The 17789-nt window shown below is 40.8% G+C and overlaps 1 protein-coding gene across 1 annotated transcript in view; it reads left to right on the forward strand.

The window, feature by feature from the left end:
* Positions 1–1161: 1161 nt before the first annotated feature.
* Dnajc10 (DnaJ heat shock protein family (Hsp40) member C10) overlaps positions 1162–17789 on the forward strand; it is a 39789-nt gene continuing 23161 nt past the window's right edge. The window contains exons 1-9 of the mRNA XM_085680910.2: positions 1162–1317; positions 2587–2936; positions 4241–4403; positions 5965–6015; positions 10358–10440; positions 10681–10812; positions 11251–11344; positions 12272–12349; positions 13917–13960. Of these exons, the coding sequence (XP_085537036.2) occupies positions 2733–2936; positions 4241–4403; positions 5965–6015; positions 10358–10440; positions 10681–10812; positions 11251–11344; positions 12272–12349; positions 13917–13960 (849 nt within the window). The 5' untranslated portion in view covers positions 1162–1317; positions 2587–2732. The remainder of the gene's footprint in view (positions 1318–2586; positions 2937–4240; positions 4404–5964; positions 6016–10357; positions 10441–10680; positions 10813–11250; positions 11345–12271; positions 12350–13916; positions 13961–17789) is intronic.

Below are 17789 nucleotides of genomic sequence, written 5' to 3' on the forward strand. Positions count from 1 at the left end.
ATGTAGTTCCCCAGAAGAAACTAAAAGGAGTATTTCTCTTAATGTGTTCCAGGCATAAATGATGTAGTTATGATAATGAGGTTTGATACTTAACTCAGACAATGAGGTTTTAGTCTCCCTTAAGTGGGTATCATTGTTGTTAGTTATCTGCTATCTGTTTTGCTTTTTAAGTTATTCTAAGTAGTTTTTATTCACAGTGGCATACTGATTATCATTACAGACCCTGGAACTAGGTTGCTTAGGTGTGATTCTCAATTTCCTCAATTTTTAGCTACCCAGGGGCCCTTGACTTTGAAATGTGTATAATAATCAGCGCTATCTCCCAAGATTACTTGGAGGACTGAGTTAATCCATGTGTACTTAGGCCAGTTCCTGGTACATGCTAACAGCTGTCCCTTAAGACTGCTTCTAATATTTCTGCCTTTTGTTGATTATACTTCCTCTTCTTTCCTTTAACATGTTGGTTTAGCAATAGACCCTACAGTCATAAAATTGTTAGCTGACATCCCGTTTACTATCCAACGACTCATTACCAATTTCTACCTATTGCAAAGTACGACGTTTCCTCTTTCCGGGATTTTAAGTGTAGCTACTTCAATGGTCAGAGTGCTATGACTCAAAAATGCAGCTTCTGTACCCAAACGAATAGAAGTCCATGAGAGGAGAAATACTCTGTCAGAATGATTCAGAAACCCGGAAATCTGTAGAATGCTCAATGCTTGCTGATACACAAAACTGTAAATAATTTTATTTCTAGAAAGTTGGGTTTGTGGGCAACTACTCCGTCCAGTCCCTTGCAAACGGGGTCAATTCAGGCGAGTTCTCCACTTTCGGCCAAATCGGCCTTTTCCGCGTTACCCACCCTTTAACCAAATCTCTAGGGAGGATTAGCAAACCGGATCCCTCTCCCCGGGTTTCCCCGTCTCCCTGGCAACGGGACCGGAAGGGGCGGGCTTGACGCCCTTCCTTCCGCCCGCGGGTGCCTTCGAGCGCAGTGCCGCTGTGGGCCGCGCTGCGGGTTGCCTCCCCGTCCCCGAGCCGAAGCGGGAGCCGTAGCGGCCGCCGCACTGACCGCCACGTCAACCTAAACCGTCCCGCCCGCCCGTCCGCCCCACCCCGCCGGCCGCCGTCCCACCAACCCCCCCCCCCACGCCTTTCCCACAATGCCGCGCGCCAGGCCCCGCCCCGCCGGCGCGACCTGAGCGGCGGTGCTGCTGCTGCTGGTGCTGCTGCTGCGCGCGCTCGTAGCCGGCGTCTGGTCCGACCCGGTCCTGAGCTCGGCGGCCTAGGGATGGGGCAGTAGCCGAGGACGCCGAGGTGGGCGCGGGCAGCCTCCACGCACCGCAGGGGCCTCGGGAGGGAGGGCGCCGGCCGCATCCCGCCGTCGCCGCGTCGCCCCTGGGTCGGGTCCTCGCCTCGCTCGCTGCCCCCTCCACCCCACCTTCCGCTCGCACTTCTAACTCGGGCTGCTTCTCCCCGGTCGGACCCGGGACCTCGGACGCACACGGGCCAGCCCCGTTCCCCTGCCTTTCCCCGCTCCCGCTCTGGAGAGACAGCAGCATCCGTCCTTAACATCGCCTTACCTTCAGCCTCCTCACCGGCTCCGGGCTGTTCTGTTCCCACCCTAACCCCAGGGACACCCTATCCCAAATTCCTCATTGAGATTAGTTCTTCCTTTGTTTTCCTTCCTGTTAGTTACTAGCCTGGGTATTTCTGGTTTTCTATCAGTATATTTTACAAAGGTGTATATTTTGTGGGATGAACAGGAGGGGTTAGAAGTGAGGTGAGGCCTGTTCACAGGTAAGGAATTTTTAGAAACACATTTGGAGTTAAATAGAATTGAAGTTGAAGATGCTAGAAAAGATTTCCTCCTCCCCAAGCATTTTAACATCTTAAAGGATACTAGTAGAACTCTAAGGTGAAGTTCTAGGTTTTGATCCTTCAGAGCCTGCCTGGTTTCTCGTTTTTTCTCCTACCTTTTTATTCCACTATTCCACACGTGAGCTTTACAATGAAATTTCACCGATTTGGAACTATTTCTCTACTTTTTTTATAAAACAGTTTCTTCTCTCAGTGCAAGCACTTTAGAAAATTTGGGGTGGCCCGCTTTGTAAGTTGTCTATTTTTATACTGACATTTTTAAATTGTTACGTAAAAAGGCACAAACCCCTTAGAAAAGTTTTGTTTCTTTTTCTTTCCCTCAAAGGCATCCTCTACAAATGAGATTAGTTTTAAAAGAAAACGGAACAATTTTTAAGGCGTAAAAGGAGCAAAAAGGGAAGAGATATGGGAAAAGTGTGCTGGGAGAAGAAGGAAACATTCTTATCCTGGTGGGGTCACCCTGATCAGAGCCTTGTTGTCTAAATGTGTGTGTGTGTGTTTCTAGAGTCCAGCCACCAATCCCCCTTTTCCTCCTACCTAGAGTGACTTCGCAAATATGCCTACCTGGATATAGAGGCAAGGGAGGGTTCTAGAGGGTAGAACTTAGGGCCATTCACAATGTATTGCTGACCATGTCACTTGGCAAATTATGTTCTAGGTGCTTAGTTTGGAAAGTATTTTAACTGCCTGGTTTGTTCTCTTTAGGTTAACGTTTCTGGGCTGTGTTCTGTGATGCTTGATTGACTCTTGAAGTAATGTGGACTGAGGTTCTCAAATGTGTTTCTCATAACCACTGGACCCAGCACTGTATCTTCATGTTCACTTAAATAAGAACTTGCCTAAGAAAGAGAATGGGAGTCTGGTTAAACAAAGATGACTTTCTCAGAGACTTGAAGCGAATTGGTCTCTGTCTTCTGATAGTGTTTGTGGTCATCGTGGTAGGCACGGATCAGAATTTTTACAGTTTACTCGGAGTATCTAAAACTGCGAGCAGTAGAGAAATAAGACAAGCCTTTAAGAAATTAGCCCTGAAGTTACATCCTGATAAAAACCCGGTAGGTAAAATTTCTCTTTCAAATACCTGCTTATTATACTGTGTCTCAATATGTGTTTTATCTTTAAATAAGCATTTGAAATGCTTAAGAATGTCAGAAATTATAACTTAGCAGTTGGAAATAAACTTACCTGGCGTGCCAAGGTTTGGGTTTGATTCCCACCACCTGAAGCTAGTAAGTCACCTGGTAGACTAAAACCAGAAGAAGCAAAGTAGGAGAATTTTGTCAGTGTCCTGTCCAGCTGCTGCTGCTCTGTAAACTGATTCCCAGCAGAAGCAGTGAATGTGTTAACCTCAGCCTTGTCTTTGAGACAGGGTTCCTGCTAACGGGGGTGACAGTAGCTAGTCACAGCATGGTGTGACTTTCACTGTTGTAATCCATGCAAAGTTCACACTTTTGACTTACACACTTCGAATCAAAACTTGAGAACTCCAAATGTACTTCCGTTTGTAAAGATTGTGTATCCAAGAACCTTTAAACTCAATCTGTTTTGAATTTTATGATATTTAAGTTTTTTCATTAATTTTTAGCTTATCATGAATAAGGACATGATGGAGATAATTTATGTAGCTAGAAATTTATAAGTGAGTTTATTTTAATCTCAATTACATAAAGCTGAACACTTTCCCAGAGATCTGTATTATATTTAAGGATTTTGTTGTTGGGTTTTTTGTTTTGTTTTGTTTTAAAATTTCCAAGTGTAATTTCCAGAAGTCAAGTCTATGTTACAGTAAAAAAGTAACATATTTTTATTCCAGTTTTGAATTGTGATTCTGGTATTATTTCTTAGTTAATAAACTAGTGGATTGAAAGCTACACTTTATGGTTAGGCCTCAGGTGGGAAATGGCATGCATACTTATTTATCACTGTTACAGAAGTAACAGATTATAAGTTATAATATATATAATATTTATAATTATAATGTATATAATTATAAAGGCCTCATGAGTCCCTTAGACTTGTTTCTTAGTGGCATTTTTTTCAACGTCTTAGAAGGGGATTACTGATCTTTATCCATTGTTCCTCTTATTTGGCTACTTTGTACAGTAATGAACTTGTGTTGCCAGAACTGTCAGACTTTTGAATTTTGAAATTTCTGATTTCCCTTCCTTAGGCTTCTTTTCAAAGTTTGCTTCCTTGGGACTACTTCCTGATTTCATCTTGATGATTCACGTCAATATTGTACTGCCCTTTTCCTTGTTGGTATCTAGTGTGCAGAATTCAGGATCAGTTAAATCTGTATTTCTGAAGAGATTAAGATTGTATATTTGAAATAACCGTTGTATGTAATATTTTTTAACAGAATAACCCAAATGCACATGGTGACTTTTTAAAAATAAATAGAGCATATGAAGTCCTCAAGGATGAAGATCTGCGGAAGAAGTATGACAAGTACGGGGAGAAGGGACTTGAAGATAACCAGGGAGGCCAGTATGAGAGCTGGAGCTACTACCGCTATGATTTCGGTACGGTGCCTGCTTCCGTGAGGTCCGTGCTGGGCTGTGAACTGAAGGCTCTGTGCCCTCGGCCACCAAGCCATGTCTCCAAACCTGGAGTTTATTTTACAATACAAGTAAAACAGTGTCATTCTGCTGTTTAATTTGTATGTTGCATGTATGTCGCTTTGATTAGCTCTTTATAGGTTACTCTGAAGTTGAGTTGAAAAGGCAAGTCAGTTGGTCTACAGAAATTACGGAACATATATGAAAGTATATTGGTCAGATTATGCTTAATACTTTTATATATGGTTCCATTTAACAGTGTGTTTTGTGCTGTATGTTGCATTAGAAGTTAAATATTAAAGCATGTCAAAACTTTGAAGAACATGTTCCAGCCATAGCTAGACTTCCTTTTAAACGTAACAGTAGCTTGTGTGGTAGAAACACCGTCTTCCTCGTGTGGCGCCTCTGGTGATCCTGGTTTTACGTGCTGTTGGCAGGAATAAACAAGGAAAGCAAGAGGAGAGGGAGACACAGAGGACAGGGAAGGAGGAAGTAGAGACCACAGTCGTATCAGAAGTGTTATCATATATATCACCAGTGTTTCCTCTTGTACTAGTGAGCTTCAAATGCAGGCTAAGAACTGCGTGTGCTTTTATCTAGACTAAGGAAAATAGTTTAAATTTGTTCTATGGTTTACTCAAGACTTGATGAATGAATTTGAAAATAATATTTACATATATTCCCTGCTGACTTTTACCAGCCAGATTTAGCTTACTACTAGCTTACAAAAAGAAAATTTTATTGGAATACAGTGCCGCTTATTTGTTACATATTATCTATTACTTCTGTAAGACACAGAGGGCAGAATTGAGTATTTGTGTTTAAAAATAAAACCAAAGAAACCCCACAAAAACTTTGCCCTATAAAGCCCCAAATATTTACAAGTGCCCCTGTAGAAAAAAAATTCCTGTCAGTGCTTTATATTCATTGTTAACATTACTCAATTTGTGGTTTTGGTATTGTAGCATGTCATCTTTAGGAGAAGTTAGGTGATGGGTTTGTAAGGATTTGTGCTGTTTTTGCAAGTTCTACTGAGTTTGTAGTTGTTTTTAAAACTAACAGAACAAGGGGGTTGGAGCGATGACTCAGTAGCTAAGAGCACTGGCTGCTGCTCTTCCAGAGGACCTGAGTTCAGTTTCCAGCACCCACATGGTGGCTCATAACAGTCTTTAATTCCTGTTCCAAGGGATCTGACACCCTCATACAGACATACATGCAAGTAAAACCCCAATACACGTGAAAGAAAAGTAAATAATTTATAAAACAGTAACAACACACAGAAGTTTTGTATGGGGAATAATGGAAGTGATTAGGAACTTCACCCACCCTGTGGTAGCCGGGTCACCGCATTGTCAGTACTGAAATCAGTCATCTGGGGCAGCCCTCACTGTTGCTTTCTCTTAATTTGATGTGTATTCAAGTTTGGAATTCAGTATAACTGATTTTTATAGCTAATATTTTATGTGGTGATTTATTTTTATGAAGAAGTTTTAATTGTATGGTTTTTATCTACTTTTAAAATTAGGTATTTACGATGATGATCCTGAAATCATAACATTAGAAAGAAGAGAATTTGGTAAGTTTATGGGCAAATGACTTTCTGAAAGTAGTACAAATCACATCTCTTAACCAGAATTCACAAGTCTAAATGTAATCGGAAATTAGAGATCGTTCAGATTTTTAAAAGGAGTATGATGTGCATGGTATATTAAACTGTTCAGAGAGGCATGGGGGTTGGTGTTCAATATAAAATCACCAGTATGGGGCTAGAGTGGTGGTTCTCAGCTGTGGGTCACAACCATTTTGGGGGTTGAACGACTCTTTTACAGGGGTCACCTAAGACTCTCTGCATATCAGGTACTTATATCACGATTCATAACAGTGGCAAAACTATGGTAATGAAGTAGCAACGATAATACTATGGTTGGGGTCACCACAGCGTGAGGAACTGTATTGAAGGGTTGCAGCATTAGGAAGGTTGAGTATAATGGCATATTATTTGTGTTTAAATAAATAAAGCATGCCTGATGATCAGAGGGCAAAGCAGCCATACTAGTCAGCCATACATGCCAGGGAGTGGTGGCACACACTTTTAATCCCAGAATTCCAGAGACAGAGGCAGGTGGATCTTCTGTGAGTTCAAGACCACCCTGGGCTACACAAGATTAAATCTGTCTAAAAGAGAAACAGAGCTCATACAAAGGTGATCCCAGCACTGGGGATCACACGCATTTAATCCCAACCCTAGGAAGGTATAAACAGGAGCAATGTGGTTGGACAGAGAGAGAATATAAAGGGGAAGAGACAGGAACTCGGTAGAGTGTGGAGTTTGAGGATTCATGGAGACAGGATCTTGCACCTTCTATCTGAAGGTTTGGTAGAGATAAAAGGTCTTTCTAGTGGTTGACTGCTTTGCTTTTCTGATCTTCAGCTTGAACTCCAATATCTCTGGGTTATTATTATTCATGCTACAATTGAGAACCACTGGGCTAGAGAAGTTAGCTGTTAAAAGCACTTTTACTCTCGAAAGGACATAGTTTCAGTTCCCAGCACCTACATGTCTCACGGCCATGGTTTAAGAATTCAACACTTTTTTCTCTGACTACTACAGGCTCTATGCACTCACATGGTCACATGCAGGTGAAACTAACATAAACATAAAGTAGAATTATAGAAACACTAACACTTCTTAGTCAGTATGTAGCAAAATCGCTATGTATGAATACCAAATGAAAATAAAAAGAATATGCAGTTGAGGTTTAGCGTTCTTGTTGCTTTATTTTGTACTTGCAACAGCAGAAAAGGTGCAGTTCCAGTCTCTTAGATAAGTGTGGTTATTGTGGGGGCAGGTTTAATTTTATATGTGACTGATATGAAAAGTCCCTGTTCCATTCCAGTTACATTTTAGAACATTAGGAAGACAGCTGTCTAGTAAAGTGCCGTTAGAAGTTGTGTATATGAACTCTTCAACATCTTTTCCTACAAAAGAAATGGGGGATTTGATTTATTGATAGATAACACTAATACCTGTATCACAGATACAAAAGAAATGGGGGGATTTGATTTATTGATAGATAACACTAATACCTGTATCACAGATACAAAAGAAATGGGAGGATTTGATTTATTGATAGATAACACTAATACCTGTATCACAGACCGTATGTGGTTGTGTAGCTCTATAGCTTTTCCTGTGTGGTTCCTACTCTGACTCATTCATAAGTGTTTTGTGACCCTTGTGGTTAGAGAAAGGGAGACTTGCGCACAGAAATCAGAGGAACTGAACCAAACCTGCAGCTGGCTGCTCTGTGAGACCGTCTAGAATGAGACTTTGCTAAGTTTATACTACAGATGAGTTTATACATTTTCAGACATCACTATGCAGAAAAGGCCTCCTAATTAGCCACTTAGAACCCTACATGATCGTTCTAAATCCAGGCCCGAAACCGTAGAGCTAATTGAGACATATTAACTAAAACTTGCACTGTTCTTCATGTGAGTGGACTAAGATAAGATAACCCTGACACTTCGGTTCTAGAAGCAGAGAGAAGATGACAGATGTGCTTATAGACTAGAGCTGACTGGTGTTTGGACAAATGTCACCAGTGGGCTCACTTGTGAGTTTCTATTGCCATTTCTTTCTGTTGGCTTGAGTTATTTAATCTTCCCATAAACAATTATAAAATCATCTTTAAGTGATGTGTATATATTCTTAGTCTTCTGGGGGGAGTCCCTAGCCTCTCAGATCAGCTCTATTCTGGTAGAAGAAAATGATGTAAATGCTGTGTTGTGATCATGCCCTGGTTCATCTCTGCTTGCAGCCTCTCCTTGTACCTTAAGTGCTTATATCTTTTTAACTGAATAATTCATTGAAATCTCTGCCCAGTTTCTTGCCTCTCAAGCATCTCTTCTAGCGGCCAGCGCTGGCTCTGATTTCCACCTTTCCACGTATTGGCATTAGAGTGCTTTGTTATACGTCTCTGAGATTTTCAGCATAAGTCTTTTATATTTTGCCCAATTTTTCTGTTGTTAGTACTGGGAAATTTAGTCCAAATTACAGAGTTCGCTTTTACCAGGAAAGAAACCCGAATGTCTGATTTCAACACAGGACAGAAGTAGTTAGGAAGCTCTAATTTTAAAGCTGTGACTGTTGCCATCTTTTCCTGAAAAGGATCATGTTTTCCATTAAGCATGAGCACATTATCTTTTTGTATGTCACAGTACAGTAGGATATCAGCTGTGATAAGGTCTAGGTTGTATTTGAAAAGTGGACAACACCTGACCAAATAAGACCACGGTTGAAGCATCCTTTTGCAGATGTACCACAAAAGAGGAACTCAAGACAGTACAGCCATTTCTGTTCTAGTAGAAGCTATTGTAGAGATAATAATAGATATTCTGGTTCTGTGATCTCAAATTTGCATTTTCAAATATATATTTACTCTGTTGTGTGTTACTGAATTATATAAAGGCATTTCATTGTGCTATTTTACTACACTATTAAAAATACGTTTAGTCCAGCACAGTGGCCTACCCTGTGACCCCAGCTACGTGGGAAGCCAAGGCAGAAGGACTGTGAGTTCCTGCCTAGCCTACACAACAGAGAAAAGCCTTGGTCCTAAAACTGAGCAGATAGTGAAGTGGAAGTGTATTTTTAGTCTGACTTCTCACTAGGCAGCAAGAACTGAGCCACTGCTGCAAAGGTTGGCAGTGTTTCTGACTCAGGGATACGCAGCATTAGATGCTCGGTCTCGTGTGGTTGTAACTGACAGGAGGCTCTCTTTCTGTTAGTTTTCAGTAATTCTAACGAAGATTTTCCCCCCTAAATTAACATCAGTTGCTAGTCTAACCCAACATGATCATCTATATAGTGTTTAACACTTCCTAGCTTTGCCAAAGAGTGACTGGTGAACATCCTAAGTTATTTACTCTTGCTTGCAGTGTGTAGAGGAACTGTTTCTCCACAGAGCTGCCTTGCCACTGAAATATATTCCTGAGTGTTTCCACTAGCCAGTCAGCTAAACAAAAATAAGAATAGTACACATATCTTGACAATTATAATTATGAAAATTTTATTTAAAATCACTGATAGCTGATTTTGGTATGAAATTATATAAAGAACTTAACAAATTGCCCTCACATTTGTGTCTAGAATATTAGAGTAATCCTTGGTTAAAATTTTGAAGTTTGTCCTCATTGGATCATTTTACAGATACGTGCTGTTGACTTGATGCTACGTAGTGTTCAAATCTGTCTTAGCAACAGCATGTATTGATGTTTTAAGATGACAAAATTCGTTACATTACATTTTTAAACAATATGATTTTCCAAGATAAAGCTCTTATTTGGGAAAAAATATTTAATTTAATCACTGTGATCTTTACTCTGTAGTGCAGGTCACTAGCACCTAGCTTTCTTTAATCCCAGTACTCCAAGCAGGCAAGTGAGTTCAAGGCAAGTCGGGTTTTCATAGCCAAGTTCCATGCCACCAGGACTACACAGTGAGACCCCGTCGCAAAAATCATTTTCAGTGTCTGACGGGCCCTGGCCCTACACTGATCCTTGCTGCCAGTGGTATAACAGCTTTAGTCTCAGCCGTGGTTTCCCCTTTACCTCATGTGCACAGACTGGCAGAAGCCCTGGCTGTTGCCTCCCGTGCTACCCCTTGTGTGTCTTCACGGCCACAGTTACCCTGCAGGTAACCCTGCTGCTTATTCAGGTATAGGCTCAGGAGGAGTGTGGAACAGTTATGTGGGTGTGACATTTGAGAAGAAATGGTACTGTTTATAGGAAAACCACAGGAAATACGCTCACTTGGAATATTTAGGACTGATTTTTTTTTTAATTCTGATCTTAACAAAACGATTTGTAATTAAAATTTAACCTTTAGTAAATCGTTGTGTTTTGTATGCTTTCAGATGCTGCTGTTAATTCTGGAGAACTGTGGTTTGTAAACTTTTACTCCCCGGGATGTTCACATTGCCACGATTTAGCCCCCACTGTACGTATGCTTAATGTCCCAGCTGCTAAAGCCTTTTTCCTAGTTGATGTATTTATTATTTGGGCTTTCTTTTTTTATAATTTGTTGGAAATTATTTTGTATTAGTCACTGTAACTATCAGATCATTACCAAATACTTTTCCCATGTTTTATTAGAAAAACTTTCCTCCCGTAAAATCATACAGAGTAAGTATTCAAGAGAAGAAACACTGTCAGAAACTCTTGTTCTTTTTCTGTGTAGTGGAGAGAGTTTGCTAAGGAAGTGGATGGGCTACTTCGCATCGGCGCTGTCAATTGCGGCGATGACCGGATGCTCTGCCGAATGAAAGGAGTCAGCAGCTACCCCAGCCTCTACATCTTCAGGTCTGGAATGGTAAGGGCTGTTTCCATTTTGAAGATTTGTGGACCTTATAGCAATTAAAGTACTAGAGAAAACAATATGAAAACTTTTAGGCTGGTTTTTGCTTTTTCTTATTTAGGAGCTAATTTATCATAAACATTTTGTATTTCTTTATGAAACCTTCAGGACCATATTTAATGTACATTACAACATATTGTAGATGCTGCCTCATGGGATATAGAGCTCTAATATCTGTCTTTCCCACTTCCAGTGATGGAAGGGAGCTAAAGCCGTTACAAATGGTATTAGGAACAGGGTTCTGTACGATCTGTACCGTCGGGGTCCTCCGAGTATCATTTGTAAAAGTGCTGTTGTTAAGAAGTAGAACTTCAGCATCATTCAGAATGTTAAATCCAAGTATTGGGTAGCGTTGGAAAATGAAGAAGTGAGGACATTTCTCTAAACCAACAGGCTGCAGTGAAGTATAACGGAGATCGGTCAAAGGAAAGCTTGGTGAGCTTCGCCATGCAGCACGTGCGGAGCACAGTGACGGAGCTGTCCACAGGTACAGACCTCGCATTGGCTTCCTTTCGGGGCGTTCTGAAATCAGTCTTTTGAATTTACAATGATAGTTTTACATTGGGGTCATAATTGTATTTTGAAGTATGTTTTCCTGTGCTTCTTAGAAAAGAATTGTCCTTGCTCTGGTCCCTGCTGACTTGTATATCGGACAGGCGGGTTCCGTTTGCACAGGGACTAGTGCAGCCCAGGTGTAGAGTGTGAGATGGGGGTAAGGGCATCTGTGAAGCTGCCAGTGCTCAGCCCTGCATCGCTAATGCATCCACAGCCACAGGCCGAAGGCTCAAGTTCAGAACCACTTCGATCTAGGTTAAAATCATTCACCACATGATTGTAGGGTGGCTATAAAGTATCTGAGACAGAGTTCATGGCCAGAGGGATGACTCATTCATTCATTCAGCACCAACTGTGTGTTAGAAACTGTTCCGCACTGTCTGTAGTAATAGAGTATATGTAATCCCAGCCATCAACAGCTTCTCGTCAGTGAGCGCGATGGCAGCGCACAGCTGGAATGCAGTCCAGGAACTTTTCTGGCTAGAAGTTGAGCATGCAGAAGGGTCAGGTGTGAAGCCAGCCTGTTGAGGGCAAGAGAAGAGGTTAGAGCATACTTCTTCACAGAAAACGTAGCTCACTCTCATACGATCGAATAGGAAGGCTTTGGAAAACACTGCGTATTTGGAAATTAGCAATCCTTCACACATCTAAACGACAGCAGTGGAGAGGACTGGGCGTGTGTGGGGAAATGTGACCGGCCAAATAGGCAACGCTCAGGTCATACAGACTCACCTGTATGTCTTAAAAATGGTTGGCAATAGAGAGGATAGGAAGTAGTTAAGTTTGGAAAGAAAGAACTTTTGGAAGGATGTTTTCATTATTGTGTAAGAAGTACTCAGAAATTTTATTTTCTTTAAAGGGAATTTTGTTAACGCCATAGAAACTGCTTTTGCTGCTGGTATTGGCTGGCTGATCACGTTTTGTTCTAAAGGAGAAGGTAATTTCTCACTTCATTAGAATAAAAAGACTGGCATCTAAATTTAGAAGATAGTTTGTACCACTGTGCTTGATTTTCTTTTTTTCTGTCAGTAATCAGTCAGTTACTTCAAAGTACAATTTAAGCACCAAATTGCAAATATTTACTTAATGTATTTACTTTGACCTTTTACATATAATGGGTAATGAAATTAGTTATGTATAAATGTTTCTGTATAATTTCATGTTTAGTGAATGAGTTTTCAGCCTAGTTTTCAGGATAAATTGTATCTCAAATAGCCAAAGATAACTGGGCAGTGTGCAAAAGTAATTAATTATATCAACTACAGTAGCTTCCAAAATAATTTTTAGGAATTCAGATGTTGAAACTTACATACATAAAAAATGTGCTCGCCTCATCAGATTGTGCCTTTAGAGATGACAGCCCCATTTTTAGGGCACTTCCCTTTGTAAGGTATTTAAAGTTAAGTGTCCTACATGCCAAATTTTAAAAATGCAAACTATGTTCAATGAGATCAGTTTAAAGTTTTCCAAAATTACAAAATATCTACCAGACAGTGGTGGCTTTTGCCTTTAATCCCAGCACTCAGGAGGCAGAGGGAGATGAATTTCTTGAGTTCGAGGCCAGCCTGGTCTACAAAAACAAGTTCCAGAACATACAGGGCAGTTACACAGAGAAACCCTGTCTAAAAAAAGAAAAAATTTTAAACCATTCTTAATACTTTTTTGTGCCTAATCCCAGTGTGGGTCTAAAAGCCACCATTCACCCATCCTGAAGACCTATGTTAGGAAAGCACTGCCTTCAACTTAGTGTCTCTGCAGTGAGCTTTCTATCTGCCTAACCCAGTGGTTCTCAGCCTTCGTAATGCTGCGACCCTTTAATACAGTTCTTCATGTTGTGTTGAAGCCCAGCCCTAAAACTTATGTCATTACTTTTTCATAACTAATAATGTAAATATCTGAAATGTGAGCCATGTGACAGGGTCATTCGACACACACCCCACACCCCCGCCTTCGGGGCTACGACCAGTAGGATAAGAAGCACAGGTCCAAACAAATACTGACTTCTCTATCTGCACATAAGCTTTGGAAACTGTCTAACATATTACCATCTGTCTTAGCCCCTGAGAAGCTATGATGCCTTTTCTTCCAAGTCTTACCTCATTGTGTCCTATCATTCATATTTAATAAAATTTGGTCTTTTAAGAAAAGTGAAATGCCATTTTAAGATTAAGATTTATATTTTGAGGATTCTGCTTATACCTTTTCAATAGATCTGTTAGATTATATTTCTTTCAAATCATGAGGCATCTCGGCCAAAAGAGAGTGTTTCTAAGAGAGTAAGACTTAAAGAGATGTTTCCTGTGCTCTGTTTGCATCTGTAGTGGGAATCCTCAGAAATGAAGGGGAGGGAATGAGAGATGGGGCTGCGTGTGGGACAGAGATGGCCTGCGGGCCCATCCATATTTACCAGTACAGTTCCTTGCCTTAGAAACAGTGTGGCAGGGGCACAGAATGGGGTCATCAGAATTAAAATTAAAACAGCCTCATAAATTTTTTCCCCTCAGATTGTTTGACTTCGCAGACACGACTCAGGCTTAGTGGCATGTTGGTAAGCGTTTATCATTTCTATACAATGTGTCGCCATGTAAGAGGACAGCTAGATGTTGACAACAGATATCTTATACAATGTGTCGCCATGTAAGAGTACAGCTAGATGTTGACAACAGATATCTTATACAATGTGTCGCCATGTAAGAGGACAGCTAGCTGCTGACAACAGATATCTTATACAATGTGTCGCCATGTAAGAGGACAGCTAGCTGCTGACAACAGATACATTTTTCGTGGTTTCTTGAACACTTTACCCCACTTACCTGTGATCTTATTTTCTGGTAGACCTGATTTTAGCTGTGTCTTTCTGGATTATTGGCTGTGTTGTCAGTGTTAGCGTGTGCTTCCCTGATGACTCACCTGAGTCTGCTGTGCTTACTGTTCTGTGTGCATTCCTCCAGTTGTTGGCTAGGCTTTGTCATTTCCGGACTTGAGATTTTGTTATCTCGGGGTTTAGCCTGCTACTGCTTCTGCTTCCTTCCTGCTTGTCCTTGAGTAACACTGAAACTCCACGTGGTCTGGGAGATCGTCAGCTGTGGGAGCTGGAGAAGTTCTGTGGATACTGATGTTGGTTGGGTTTGATTTTTCTACATAATAGATCAATTTTATGGGTTTGTATCTGCCTCATTTCTGTCCTGTTTATTTTGGGGATGGGCATGTTAAATTGATTTGTATTTTCATTTTTTTATGTATATATACCAACGTGTGTGTGTGTGTATGCGTGTATATATGTAGCTTAGTCATTCTGTTACTTAAGGGTTAGGTATTGCCCTGAGATAGTACACCAAGCAATTTCACCATTGTGGGGCATCACAGAATTTACTAAGACAAACCTGGTGTGTTCAGGATGCCTCATACCTAGCCTTCATAGGATAGTCTGTTGCTTCTAGGCTACAAAACTGTACAGCATGTTACTGTGCTGAAAATATAGAAGATAGCACCACCTGCTAAGTATAAGAATATGTCAAACTGTAGTCTGAAGGCAAAGAATTGGTAGACCTGTATAGAGCATGTAACATGAATGTACTTATGTGATTGAAGGTTGCTCTTGGGGAGTGAGTGGTGAGTGATTTTGGAGTCCTGGGCCCACATTATACAGTAGTGTTTACGTACCCTGTATGCTTGGGCTACACCAACTTTGTAAATGCATGGTTTTTCTTCAGTAATTATCCTTAGCCTACTGCCTGTTACCTAAAGAGCAAATACATACATTGTCTACTCCTGCTCGGGGCAAGGGTCATGTGTACCGTCTTCCACTCCCATACCCTGCCCCACTGGAAGGTCTTGAAGGAAGCAACATGCAGGAAATCATCATGTCCTATGAAACACTGCCTGCAGACCCCCTTAAAGGACCCGCCTAAGGCTCGTCTTGAAGACTTAACCCTTTTTTTGGGTATTATGTCCATGGTGGTCTATTAATTGTGTTCTTGTATTCTGATAGTCTGCCATGAGCATCCCTTTCTATTACTGGAAGCCATTTGTGTTGGGAGTCCATGTTTTACTTTTTTTTTCAGAGCTTACTAAAGTTTACAGAAAGTCTGACAAAATCTTTCACTGAATTGGAGACGTTTTCTTTTTTATCAGCTGTGAATTCTCTAAGCCGTAGAGATCTTGTTGCTCCTTTGCAGTCTTGTAGGATGACTGTCAGATACATGAGCAGAGACCACTGCCCACATGGGTGCTGATGCAGAGCATGGCTGAACTTAGACATTGTTGGAAGCCGCGTATTGTTATAGCATTTCATGGCTGTTGATCTTTGTGTAGTATGGGATTTTCCTAAGAAATGGTTTTTGTCTAATGTTAAAATCGCCAACTTAATTTACTTGTCTTAGTTAGATTCTTATAAGGAAAACGCTTAATTGTGGTTTGCTTACAGTTTCAGAAGTTCCGTCTATTAGCAGGTACACGGAACATGGCAGCGTGCAGGTAGAGGTGGTGCTGGAGCTGAGATTGCTGCATCTTACAGGCAACAGGAAGTCCTACTGACAGTCACTGAGGGAAGCTTGAGCAAAAGGGACCTCAAAGCCTGCCCCCACAGTGACACACTTCATAGTGCCACTTATAGTGGTATATTATTTGTATTTTAATAAATAAATCTTGCCTGAAGACCAGAGGCAAAGCTAAAGCCACTAGAGGTCAAGCAATGATGGCACACACCTTTAATCCCAGAATTTGGGAGACAGAAGCAGATGTTGCTCAGTGAGTTCAAAGCCATCGTGGGCTGCACAAGGATCAATGCAGAAAAAGATCCAGATGGTGGTGTCTCATCTTTAATTCCAGCACTAGAGGGAATATAAAATGGGAGGGAGAGAGGCTCTGACTACTTAGTCTGCTTAGCTTGCGGTTGCCCAGCCTCTATAAAAGTAAGACTTTTCTAGTGGTTTAGCTGCCTTGTTTTTCTGGTTTTGGGGTTGAACCCCAATTTCTGTCTCTAGGTTTTTAATTATCCGTGCTGCAGCCACTCCCTTTGGGGACCATGTTCTTTGAGACCCCCACACCTGTGTTTCTTATTTCCCTCTGTAATTCTTTCAGCACTGCTTTAAAACTGCATGCGGATCTTTAATAACACCAAACCATGTCCCCCGAATCAGTGACAGTAGAATGTTTGAAGACAAAGTCTGAGTATCCGTATCTTGTATTGGTTTGTTTTATAGTCTTTGGTCATCAGAGCCATTGGCTTCTGTTCTTCTCCAGGAAACACTAGGGTTAGCATCAGGAAAGTGCTGTCCTTGAAACCAGGTTGGAAAGGCTTCTTTGCCCTTCAGTGACATTCTTAATGCATTAGTGTACAGTTTGCTGTGTTTGCTGACTTTTTTGTTGGCTGAAGATCTTTGGTGATAGCTACTTGTACTTTCTGATTTTTTTTTCCTCTTGTTCAGACTTTGAGTTTTATCATATTTTATGAGTCTTTTGTTTTCTACTTGTTTGATATTTCATTCAGTTTTACATTTTATTTCCTTTCTGTTTTCTTAGGGTTTAATTTGTTCTAAAATTGTTGAGCTGTCACTAATAGTTAGACTTTTTTCTAATATTTAGATGATAAATTACCACAAATTACAGTTTTAACTGCGCACCATATTTTGTTGCATAGTATTTTTAGTATCACCTGAAATATTCCCTAACTTTTTGTTTTTAATTTATTTTATGTGCATCAGTGTCTTGTCGTGGGTGTCAGGTCTCCTGGAACTGTAGTTACAGACAGCTGTGAGCCATCATGGGTGCTGGGATTCAAAGCACTACACCACCTCACCAGCCCTGTAACTGTTTTTTAAATTATAGATTATTTAGTAATGTGCTTAATGTCTAAAAGCAAATCTAAGTTTTTGAAGCTTTGAAGTTTTGAGGCTTTGTGATGTTTGTGATATATGGCTATATAAATTCCAGCATGGGTAAATGAACATGCTTTTCTTATTTTTTAAGCTAAATTGAGATGTTTATGGCCTAGTATATACTTTTATTAATCCTCATATACTTTTGAAAAGATACATACCTCCATAAGATGGGTGGGTGTGTGCGTGGGTGCGCACACGCGCACGCACAGGCTTGTATGAAGTGATGATGCTCAAGTCTAGATTTAGTATTCTTGTAAGAGTATCATACTTCTACTATTATTATGGACATTTCTATTTCTCCATTTCATTTTGCTAACTTTTTCTTATATTTTGAGTCTTATATGAATCCAAGTAAGGCCAGATGGTGGTGGAGCACACTGTTAGTCCCAACACTCAGGAGGCAGAGGCAGGCAGATCTCTGTGAGTTCGAGGCCAGCCTAGTCTACAGAGTGCATTCCAGGATAGCCAAGGCTGTTGTTACAGAGAGACCCTGTC

Source organism: Myodes glareolus, chromosome 21, assembly GCF_982192425.1.
Source record: "Myodes glareolus chromosome 21, mMyoGla1.1, whole genome shotgun sequence".
In the NCBI taxonomy this organism is placed as follows: domain Eukaryota; kingdom Metazoa; phylum Chordata; class Mammalia; order Rodentia; family Cricetidae; genus Myodes; species Myodes glareolus.